The 12064-nt window shown below is 44.9% G+C and overlaps 1 protein-coding gene across 5 annotated transcripts in view; it reads right to left on the bottom strand.

The window, feature by feature from the left end:
• Nucleotides 1-837: 837 nt before the first annotated feature.
• Nucleotides 838-12064, bottom strand: part of LOC147010501 (NADP-dependent malic enzyme-like) — a 106222-nt gene continuing 94995 nt past the window's right edge. For all 5 annotated transcript variants that reach the window (XM_085859422.1, XM_085859424.1, XM_085859423.1 and 2 more), the window contains 6 exons: nt 11779-11892; nt 6348-6453; nt 6051-6193; nt 3740-3913; nt 1462-1560; nt 838-1247 (listed from right to left, as the gene is read on the bottom strand). In XM_085859422.1, coding sequence (XP_085715548.1) covers nt 1065-1247; nt 1462-1560; nt 3740-3913; nt 6051-6193; nt 6348-6453; nt 11779-11892 — 819 coding nt within the window. In that variant the 3' untranslated portion in view covers nt 838-1064. The remainder of the gene's footprint in view (nt 1248-1461; nt 1561-3739; nt 3914-6050; nt 6194-6347; nt 6454-11778; nt 11893-12064) is intronic.

The raw sequence follows: 12064 nt of genomic DNA, 5'->3' as shown, positions 1-12064 counted from the left end.
AATTTGGATGTCAATCGACAGGATCAAAACCGAATGTTTATGCCACAAGGTCACATTTAAAGTCAATGTTGAGCTTTCTGTGGAAATGAAAGATGTTCTTCAAGCTTCCTTGTAATATCAAGTGTCTTGTCATTTCTGGAAGGCATGCAAATCTTTCCTCCTTCAGTCAGTGCAGAACCGACGACACAACCTGTGTGCCAATAACCAACAGCAAGACTGCTTTGTGTGAACGCATCTATCAGATTAACATTAAACTAACTCTTCAATATTTGCAAGAAGGTCATCCCCAATGCATCTCATCAACCCCACCCCCCACTTGCCCTCTCCACACACCCACCCAACCTCCTTGACCTCCATACACCACTTCCTCACTCTCCCCCACACCTGCCTCCTTTCCAGCATGATCCAGCACTGTGCCGCTGCCTCATGCAACCCAATCCCCCGAACTACCTTTCCACCTCTGTACCACATCCCCTGTACCTAATTACTACTCCTATGCAAACCCTCAACTTGATGTTCTTGATCGAACCTCAAGGAACCTCAACTTGATCGCTTGAGGTTCCTCCTGTGAACCCCATTTTTTATATACCAACCCCTTCTTTGCGCCCCAGCTATTCCGCTGTGCTTCCCTCCCTCCACAACCTCATGCTCTCCTCGCTACCCCCTCTCCCTCCTCGTACCTCCAGTATGCCAACATCCCCCTCTAATGCCCCTGCTATCCCCCACGCCCATCCTCAGTCCTCGTATGAGGAGGGGTAGTATAGGGGAATACCAGAATCGTGAGCAATTACATCAATATTGCACCTGTAAAGCATCAAATTAAATAAAACAAACAAATTTCATCCTCGGGAGCCATTTAATGGTGTTTGGAAGTTCTTTCCTCGTTCTTCAAAATGATCTCCAGTGCAAATTACTTCAAAAAGTGCTTCAACGTCAAATCAAACAAACATGTGCACAGTTTAATTAATGCTTTCAGCACAACGTGTCAAATTAATTTTCTCTCCCAAAATCACCGAGCGGCTTTTCACCTCATTGCTCCATTCCCATTAAATCAGCACAAGGAATCATTTGTTGGCAGCGATTGCTGGTGCTTCTTGGGTCTGATTTGCAGCTTTTGGCCATTCATAACAATCTAGCAAGAAGTTCTCATAATGGTAACTATAGACGTGAGACTTCACAAAGTCTAACTTATCTGCTGGTTCCGGATGGACAGACGCCACACCATCAGCATAAGCTTTCTCCAACACCTGTGGAAGCACGTGCACACGCACAAAAACTTTTTGCATTTACCCAGAGTACTCCGAGGGAAGTGGCGGCACTTCCCCCAAGCTCAATGGCTGCATTTTCCTCATCGTGTGTTTGTGCGTGCGTACTCCACTTCAGGCCTTGGATCATTCAAAACAATAAATAAAGAAGAAAACACTTGGCCAGTGGGATGGAAGGCCGGAGCTGTCCACTCACCTTCACCGCAATTTTCAGTGAAACCTCCTGAATGCATCCCAGTGGAGGATAAAGTCTTCCTTCGGCCAGATGTTCATTGGTCACCAGTTGGGCAATGCTCTGCACTCACATCAAGTCACATTGAAGGTTTTAAAAGGATCCTTTTAAACCGGTGTGATGTGGTGAAAAAGATGTGTGAATAAAATGGTATTGCCAATCGAAGCACATCACAAACTTTATGGGTAAAGTAACACGAGGCAAAGAAGAAGCAATGAGAACAAAGGCTGCTGTCGACATTATTTATCATCTTTACACTCGGACCTCAAATGGATAAATGAGATCACTCCGGGAAGACCAGTTTACTTAAGCCTCGGATTCGGACGACTCGTCCAGCTCTCGGGATGACAAGTTGCAACAACAGTAGTACGGTATTTCGCTTGGCTCTTTGCAGCTTCATTCCTCCAACTTCCCCGTTGGGGGATTGGACTGTCTCGACGATAAATGTCGAAGTTTATACAACGTCTGACCCTGACCAGTGTCCAGAGGCAGAATAGTCCCCTGGGTGGTTTGTAGTCCAAAAGATATATTTATTTTCTTGGCCTGTTATGTCATGCAAAGCAACTACGTCAGGCCGTCCATCTGTCTGATGCCGATGCACATTTCCCAAACCAGTATTTCAGGGAACGTTTATCCGTGAACCAAAATCGTCTCGGCCGTTTCACATTTAACTCGGACTCGGCTCTCGTGTACGTTCTGCACCAACATTAGGGCCCTGTCACACCTTGACGTTTTAGCCAGCGTATGGCAACGTATCAAAATGTATGTAAAACGCTGGCGTACGCTGAACTATTGATGTTTTTTTTCAGTTTTGGGCGTATGCATAACGTATTCGTAACGTACACAGAATGCTTCGATAACTTATACATAACTTATACCAACGAATGATTAGCGTGTTGTCGGCGTTCACAACTTATGCCCAACGATAGTCTAACTTATGCACAGCGCGGCAGCGTATCGCCGACGATCATGTGGCGAAGCCTATTAATTGGCTGCCGCTCAACGATTTAAATCATAAGCACACTACACATCGAAGTGTCAACATCACCGTCATGCCGAAGAAAAAAAAAACATGGAGTCTGGAACACTGACGGGTTCCTCCTGTGAAGCCCATTTTTATATACCAATTCCCCTAAACGCTGCCAATACGCCATTATACGGTAACTGTAAGTTAGAAACACGTTCAGTAAGTTCTGTGGTCGTCCGGAAGACGTCAAATACGTCTACATACGTCAATATGCGTTGGAGATACGTTACACATCGGTTCAAAGCACGTTACTCATCGGTTAGAAATAAGTTTCGGGTACGCTAGACATTACCTCGACTTATGAGTAACTTACAAGTAACTTGTGTCGACGTGTGTCAACGATCGCATATCGTGCCTACAACTTATGGCCAGCGTATGCGGAACGTGTGAGTCATACGCTGGCATATGTCGAAAAATTTTGAGCATGCTTAAAATTTGTCAACGAGCTCGGCGTACTACGCCGTATGCCAGCGTGCTTCAGTGTGCTCTTAACGTATACAAAACTTACCCATAACGTATTCGACGTGTGCCAGCGTATTCGCCAAATTTTTCATACGTCGGCATACGCTGGCTAAAACGTCAAGGTGTGACAGGGCCTTTACCAAACATGACTTTCGGTTCTATTTGGTGAAACCGTTTTGTTTTGTTTTTAAATGCTCTCACATCAACCCAAATGATCAATGGGATCATATCAATTATTCATCCCCACGCTTAAAAATAAATAAAATAAATAAATGGGGGAAATATTGCAATCGGCTCCGTCTGTCCGTCCGTCACACTATCTCCTCCTATACGGTTGTGCAGAAATTCACCAAACTTCGTCGTTATGATCACCGCGTGGTAATAAGGTGCGAGAGCAGTATCATGTTGCCCCCCCCCCCCGCTGAAGTCCTGGGACAGGGTTAAAAAGTCAAACAGCAAACAATGAAATTGGGGCCCATTATAAAATGACTGTATATGCAATCAACATTGGGGAATGCATGAAATATGTTGGTGTGAGTGCATGCCCCAAGGGGTGGGGTGAGAAGTGCAGGAGTTTTTTTTTATTTTATTTTTGTCATGGTGTGCCATCGACTTCGCTCTCGTCATAATTACCATTAGACATAAATAAATAAACAACTGCCACCAACACGAATCCATGTAGTGTTATTCATTTACATATTTTGTGTGAAGATTTTGGTTAAAATATATATAAATTTTTTAAATCAATCTTACTTCTGCAGCTGTGAGGAAGAGCTCTTCGTTAATGGTTCGTGCACCGCAAGCCACAACACCCAAGGCCAGGCCAGGGAACACGTACGCATTGTTTCCCTGGCCTGGATGCAGAACCCTCCCGTCGGGAAGAGTAGCTGGTGGAAAGGGGCTGCCACTCGCAAAGATCCCACGGCCCTGTAACGCAAATCATTAATGATACTTCATTTGCAGTCCAAGAAAGGAGAACAAATGTTGCTTCAGCAGTTGATTTATTTTTAAAAATAAAAATAAAAACCGAGTTATTAAATCCATTCACTCTTGAGCAGCTTTGACGTTCACACTACCCCTGTACATTTAGGATTGGACCAGCATTCTGGCAATAACTCATGGACTGTTCATCAAAAGATACCACGGGATCTTTAACATCCATCTGCAGTCGATGCCCGGAGATTGGTCCTCAGCTTAACGTGCCACCCCACAGATGGTACATTATACAACCAGTTCCTGGCCGAAAAATCACCAGTCTCATAGTTTATCGTTGTCTAGAATTAAACCAGACAAGCCACCTCAAAGATGAGTGCACTAGCTCAGTGGCATGCACACAGCACATCATATAGCCTGGTGTTGGCTCAGTGGTTAGGGTGGTGGCTTGGGATCCTAGGGTCCTGAGTTCAAGCCCCGTCGGCTGCTGAATTAATACACCAGGAGGTTGACTCAGCCTGTCATCCTTCCGAGGTCGGCAAAATGAGTACCAGTTCCAGTGTGTGTACTGGTAGAGGGGCACTGCATCTGCGACACGGTCACGCTTCAAGAAATGATAGCTACCCCGGTAGCTAAGCTGCCATACGACCACAGCACATCATAAATTCTGCTTTGAGCTTGGGGTTGGGGGGGAGGGTAACATGAAAAAACAGAATACGGAAGAGGAATGCACGGGACAATTAAAATGGCTCGGAGCGGGTGTAACTCTCCTCAGTTTTCTTACCTTTTTTTGAAGACAACGTCGAGGCTTATGGAGGAGCGAGAATGAATGAGGACATAACTGAACAAAAGGAACAGTAGGGGGGGGGGGTGAAACACCCGAATAGCAAGGATGAGGGACAAAATAGAAGATGGATACAGCCACAAATTCTCAGGAAAGAAAAACTGGAAACTTAGAAAGAGGTGGGCTTGGGGTGGGTTAAGGGGGGATAGAAAAGATCATGGTGTTGGATGGGGGGCAGGGGGGGTGATATGAGATGGTGGTGAACAGCTATATTGAAACCCTGAGGGAAGAATGAAATTAAAGAGAATGGGGGAGTTGGTTCCACGGGTGGGGAAAAAAGAACGAATGAGTGAAAGTGAGCAGCGATTCTGGATTTTGGGAGTTTAACAAGAGGTTTGCTAGCAGATTGCATGGGCCCTGCAGAAATCTGGAGGTCGGGGGGGGGGGAGGGGCAGAGTGCAGACCAGAAAGGAGGATGTAGACGAGAGACCGACCACCCGACCTGTCTGCGATGAGAAAGTGTTCGGTTCAGCTTCTTCGCGAGAGATTTGAATGATCTTTGAAGGCCTTGGTTTCCACAGCATCAAGCTGAGATAGAAGTGAGGCAGGGGCACCAACCCACCAGCCCAGAGGAGAGAGAACGACATATTCCAAGTGTTTGACCAGCTTGGAAGTCTATCAAGGTCAGAAAAGAGGGAAGAGGCTGCCGTCTGTCTATATGAGGGATGAGGGATGTTACGTTACAGGGTAGAGTCATCAGCAAAGAGGTAAAGAGGATTTTCTGGAGAGACGGAGAGATCATCGATGAGGATGAGGTATAGGATGGGGCCCAAAACACTGCCTCGAGGGGATGAGAGGATCCCATTTTGAGCCATGCAGTGGCTACAAGAGTAGAGGAAGTCAGGAACCCAAGATTGGAGTTGGCCCTGGATGCCATTGGCAGAGAGTTTGGAGAGCAAGGTGGGATGTCAGACTATCAAAAGCTTGAGATGTGTCTGCATCTTGTGTCCGACATTGAGGGCCTCTATTCATTGTTGGGAGAGTCGAAGCAGCACGTCCAAGGTCAAGTAACGTGGTCTGAACCCGCATCGATGATCTAAGATGAGGCTGTTGGAGAAAAGGAAGGCTTTGATGTCAACTGCAATGATGGATTCCACGACCTTGCTGACGATTGCAAGAAGCTCGATGTGTCTAAGATACATCTGACCTTGTGTGTAGATAACCTCCAAAATACCTGCCGACAGCATAATTGCTGGTAGGTACATTTACATTAATAACAACAGCAAAGTGTACTTCGTGAAAATTCAAATGTGAATACGATTCTGTAGATTATCGCAAAATCCTTACCTCAGTAATCGAGTAGCACTGTTCTGCACTGCATTCCGCTTTGCTCGTAGGATTGCTGAGGGCGAAGATGACAGGATGCTCGTGGGTCGCCGCCATATCTCTCAGAATGTCCTCCGTAAAAGCCCCTCCAATGGCAGCCACTCCTGAAGTGATGAACTTGCAGCTCTAGCTCATTTCTCTTTCCCACACACCAACTTTCATAGCAAATTATTGCGAAGAAACATTTCGTGGAAAAACATCAGCCAAGAATAAGATCACTTATAATTAGCAAAGCAGTCAAGGAGGTATTTTGCTTACCGATCAGCACCGAGGGTTTCAGAGTTTTCACAGCCTCAGCGAGGTCCTTAATAGGAGCGTGTTCATGAGCAAAGACCTCTTTTTCGGCATTGAGCGATCCACGGCCCTGAACATTCCAACAGACAATCAAATTAGTGTCTCCCTGACAAGCAAAACACCAACTACATAAAAAGTACACATGGAGCTAGTGTCAGATTTTTGTTGCCGGCTGAGTCTGCTTTCATTCCAAGTTCAATGTGCCTTATGGGAAGACCCAACATGAGTCATCAAAGGAGGAAGAAGGGGTGGGTGTTGGGGGGGAGGTCTGAGGAAGAGGAGGTGGGTGTGGGGGAGGGGTGAGGATGTGCCTGGGCACGAGTGGGGCTGGGAGAGGAGAAGGCATGCTGGAGGGAGGGTTTGGGGGAAGAGTGGAGGAGGCATGCTCCATGGGTGAGGGAGGGGAGGAGGAGATGCCCACGTGCAAGGGGGGGGGCTGGAGCCTGGGCACAAAGGTCATCAAATGTTTAATTACGTTTGAAGGTGGTCAAATTGTTCATGACTAGCATGGACATAACAGTTTGAATGATGCCATCTTCTCTCCAAGAAAGCTTCACTTTTTTAAACAACCGACACCACCAGAAGCAGCCTCAGAAGTCATAGAAAAGGAAATACAAAATGGAAAAGGGACTCATGACAGACTAACTTTTGCAACTAATGAAACAAATTTATAACAAAATAAGTTACAACTTTATTCATTTTCGCTTTCATGCTCAAATTTATTTTCATCAAAAGGTCGGGCCGTTCCTCAAGACTTATTTACACGGCACGTGTGGGAGCTTCAATTGCATACCAGGGCTGACAGATTCAAACACCAAACATATGAAAGGCACTGAAAAAGTGATACAAACGAGTCACTCGATCGAAGACGCTGCAACGTTTTTTTGATTTTTCAATCCGTATCAAATAAGAAAATATAGTCTTTTAATTTGCATACACCACTCGGACCTTTTGGCAGGTCTTGGAAGATTACCCCGTATTTTGTTTGGAGACCTTTTAAAGGTCCACGCGTGATAGTCATTTCATACGTGTCGTGTACGACCTGGCCATATCACACACAGCTCTACAAAGACTCGTAATGTCAAACTTCCTCACTAGTTGGCAGTCACGTACAAAGAAATGCTGCCAGGAAGAGCGGAGGCACATTGCAAGCAAGTTTTTCATGTCTCTACTCAAGTTTCATGATAAAATTCCATGTTATTTCTGCGCAAACCTCAGAACAATTCATCAACTCATCATTGAGGCTTTGGGTGACCATTCCCATTGGTGTAAAACAATACGGAGGTGGATGAACACCACCTAGGCTGTCCTAGGTGCATTCGCGATGCCATAGATCAAGGTCGACCAGCACTGCAAATGGCCAAGAAGTTGAGAAGGTTGACATTCCACTGCAACAGGAAATGAGTCATGAGCTATCCTGAAGTTGCACAGGAAGCAGGCATTTCCATAATGAGCAGGAAAATTAAAGGAAAGAAGATTGATGCAAAATAGGTTCTCAATGTGCTCAATGATTATGAGCTGGGAACACAGGGTGTTGAGGTGCACAACTCCATCTGCATCGTTGGCAATGCGATGGTGACACACGTCCTGAAAGTGGATGAAACACCAGCATGGTCATTTCATCCAGTTGTCGAGGCAAAGTGCTGAATGTTAGTCACCGTTGTCACCAAGAAAGAAAGAAAAAAAAAAATCACTTCTCACAACCAGAGAGCACTGAAGGTGATACGCGTCATATTGTACTCCCACCTTTTAATTGTCCTCCAACATCACATAGGGTGCATGCACAGGTACTGCAGAAAAAACAAAAACAAATTGCACTCGGCGCGGTTGCAAACTAATCGAATGGCTGCTCCAAGACAACGGATAACAACATCTCCAGCAGCAGACCCTGCATGTTGCGCTGAAGTGGGATTGGGAGGTTCTTCCACACACACCCATTATCTGACCTGCCGCCATTAATTCACTTCACATTTCTGAAGATGAAAGAACCATTGCAAGGATATCACGAAAAGCGGTGGGCGAGATCAATGAGACAATGCGGTACTCTGAGCATGGTTATCCTGCTGCCCGTATTTGTTTGCCACGCCATGCCACCATGCAGAGAAGAGTGGAGGTTAACCAAATTCACCTCCGTTAGTATTCATATTCTTCCACTGTATCTGTCATTTTCAATGAAGAACGCACACAAAACTTTTCAAACTAGAAGGGTACTCAGTGGAGTACCCTTCTACACCTGGAGTACACCTAACCAACTCATCCATCTAGTTTTGTCAGAACTCGTCCACAACTTTTTGAAACATCGTGCAACACATGGGTTTGGCCCCATTTCTCAATGGTGAAAAAAAAAAATCACTCGAAAAATTTTAAAATTCTCGTTTCCAGATCCAGATTCAGATATTCACCAAAATCAAATCGATTCATCCTCATCGCACACCAAACCTCTCCACCAATTTTTTTCTTTTGAGGTATCCTGTTCACAGACAGCCATGTACAGACAGACACGGGTGAAAACATAAATTCCATCCACCTTCAGTGGCGGAGGTAATCACCCGTATACATTGTGACCACAAAAAACCAGTACCGACCTTACCTCTAATAACTTCCTCCATACTGATGATATCCTCTTACCTTTTGCAGGTGCACAAAGTGGAGTTTGTGCATAGTCAGCAGATTTTGATCCAGTCAAAACAGCCCCAGAGAAATGCACTGCCTGGGTCACAATCGGTAAACTTGAGAGCAAAGGCCCCTTCTGGTTTGAGGACGACGACGGGAAAGAATTGCCTGTCAATACGGAGCATTCCATCAAGGTCCTGGAGAGGTTTTGGAGGGCCCCAAGTGGACACAGAGGGTTTAGAAGAGGAGAACACCGGTTCCAAGAGGACAGAGCCAAGCCCCACGTCTCAAATGTATCGCTGAACTGGCACTTTTCATGATGATGTCATCAGTCGAGGACGATGCTGATTGGGCACCTCATTCACCAGATTTATATCTTTGGGGCCATCTTAAAGACATCCATCTAAAGCTTTCCATCATGATCATGCATCATGTGAAGCAAATGTAAACCAAAGAACATATCATCTCCACTATAAACTGAATTTGTACAGTGTGTGTGTGTGTGTGTGTGTGTGTGTGTGTGTGTGTGTGTGTGTGTGTGTGTGTGTGTGTGTGTGTGTGTGTGTGTGTGTGTGTGTGTGTGTGTGTGTGTGTGTGTGTGTGTGCGTGTGTGTGTGTGTTTATACGGTATCTGCTTAAAAAAAACTAAAAAAAAACAATAAAATAACAAACCAAATTTAGCATGTTGCATGTTGAAACCAAGTATGGAATCTGTCGTGGTCGCATAGCTGACGGGGGGGGGGGGGGGGAGGGATCCCAATTCTCTCGATGTAAATGTGTATCATGGAGCTCCACCCGGTGGTAGCTGGAATCACAAATCATCTTCTTGTACAAATAAAGTTCAATCAACTAAATAAGACGCATTACGGTGATGTTGAAATCTGAGAACAATTCAAAATTTTCAAAAAGTTTCATTTCATTCATTTTAAGGAGAGGTTCAAACCAAAGCAAACAACACGAAGCTTTGCAACGAAGCGGAAGTGATCGCTTTCTAGTGGCATATATAAGCAGCAAGGTTGGTTGATCTCCAAGCTGTCTAGCCTCGGTTTGAATCGTGACCCAGCTGCAAACTGTCAGTTTGGGCTTTCACAGGCAAGGAGCGCACCATCATTAAACGGCATCACATCTGCCGTCATGAGTTAAAGATCCCACAGTGTCTTTCGTGATGTGTCGGTGAGCTATCACCGGCACCCTGGCCAAATTACTGATTTTCCCCCCGGAACGTGGGAATAATTGGGAAGAAGAAGAAGAAGAAAGAAGGCTGACAAAGGTGATGTTAGTTTGCAGCAGATGGAAAATTGACCTCGGGCAAATGATCGGGTGAATAGTGTAGGATGTTTTGTGCAGTACGGGTAAAAAATGCGGAGTTTTAAATAAAAATAAAAGGTTTATTAAATCGTAATGGATACCGGGTTGTGAAAATAAAATAATTAAAAAAAAAATACTTTATACAAAGTCTTTACAATTCCCACATTGCTCGCAATCTCAGTCTCATCCACCATGATATCTCATCCTGGAAGCTTAAAATAAAAGGGGAGCTACCTCATGAGGCAAGGTCGCTCACCGTGCTCAACCCCTGGAGAACACTGGGTTCAGGTTTGGTGAAGATACACCGATCAAAGTTTTTAACTTTAAAAGTTTGCTCCAAGTTTAAATGAAGTGATGTTCCTTCGCTTGTGGCTTCCTTCACTGGGTTTCAGCAGATTTTCATTGCATATAAACAAAGTTGGATTTCTTCGATTTTGTGATTTATTGGGAATAATTAAAAAAAAAAAAAAATGAAAACAAGGAAGTGATATATCGCAGAGTAGGAGATCATTTCTGCATCTCAGCAAAATGAATGGTCTTAACACTGCAAGGAATACAAAATTGAAAACTAATCTTTCTGAAGATAAAAAAATATAAATAAATAAATAAAAATTGTATGGAGCTTGTGGCTGCTTGTTGCATCACTGCTGTGAGTGTGGTTGTGCTGCTGATGCAGTGCCCATTACCAGTAAGCTGGTACTCATTTTGCTGACCTCGGGAGGATGACAGGCTGAGTCAACCCACCTGATGTTATGCGACGGCATGACAGACGCCCAAACTCACGACCCTGAGATCTTAAGTCAGCCACCTTTAACCGTTAAGCCAACACCGGGCTTTTTCTAAAGATTAGCGTTTGTCTGCATCGGCGTGGAAATAACGAAACGTTGACAAGTATTCAAAGCAAGTCGAGTTCTCTCTTGCTTTGAAGGCCTCACACCCGAAATGTGGCTTCACATTCTTAGCCACGGCAGTTAGCATACCTCACAACATTTGGTTGAGAATTTTTTTTTAAACGAAAACACAAAGGTTGACACATGTCCTGTCAAGCGAACAGATGACATTTCCCCCCCCCCCCCTTTCTAACAAACACCTTGATGAGTTACAACATGCTACATACAGTCTGCAAGCAACATTTCATGGCATGATAGATCTCATAAAGAATGCAAAGAAAAAAAAAATAAATAGCCACAGGACCCCAGCATCACGCCAAACCCAGCTCTGCAATGCCCAGGAAGATCCTTTCACTCCTCAAAACAAAACCCCAGAAGCTCAAGCCATTAACCTTATTTCACCCATAAAACCGCAAGAACAGTCTCCCCAAAGCCGTCAAAATTGCACCCCAAGCGAAGCCCCTTCTTCCATAAATCTCGCCCATTATGAACTTGAGGCACACCATGGTGATTCCCCAAACAAAGGAACAAACAGTTCAAGCACATGATGGAACAGTCACCATTATCAAAGCGTGTGGTCTTACCTTCACGATCAACCCTTTGGAATCGACCATCCAAATGCGCTTCATGGCGTCCGCACGTGACGTTCCTTCCTTTTCCATGGCCTTCGTTATGAGATGAGCAATGCCCATGGCAGCCTAGAAAAAGATGTACGCCAGGAAACCAACCAGGCCGAGTTTCCGATCAGCGTTGTTTGGGTTCACCTTCATATTCCCTTGTTACAATCAAAACCTTCTTTAAGTCGAAAAGTTCAACAAGTATAAATCACCGTCACGAGTCTAAATCTCTCGCGCTTTCGAGAAATGATCC

The sequence above is a fragment of the Eptatretus burgeri genome, chromosome 16, assembly GCF_056783735.1.
Source record: "Eptatretus burgeri isolate ZD-2024b chromosome 16, Ebu_testis_v1, whole genome shotgun sequence".
NCBI classification, from domain to species: Eukaryota; Metazoa; Chordata; class Myxini; order Myxiniformes; family Myxinidae; genus Eptatretus; species Eptatretus burgeri.
Note: the sequence above shows the minus strand (reverse complement) of the source record. Positions and strands in the feature narration are given on the sequence as shown.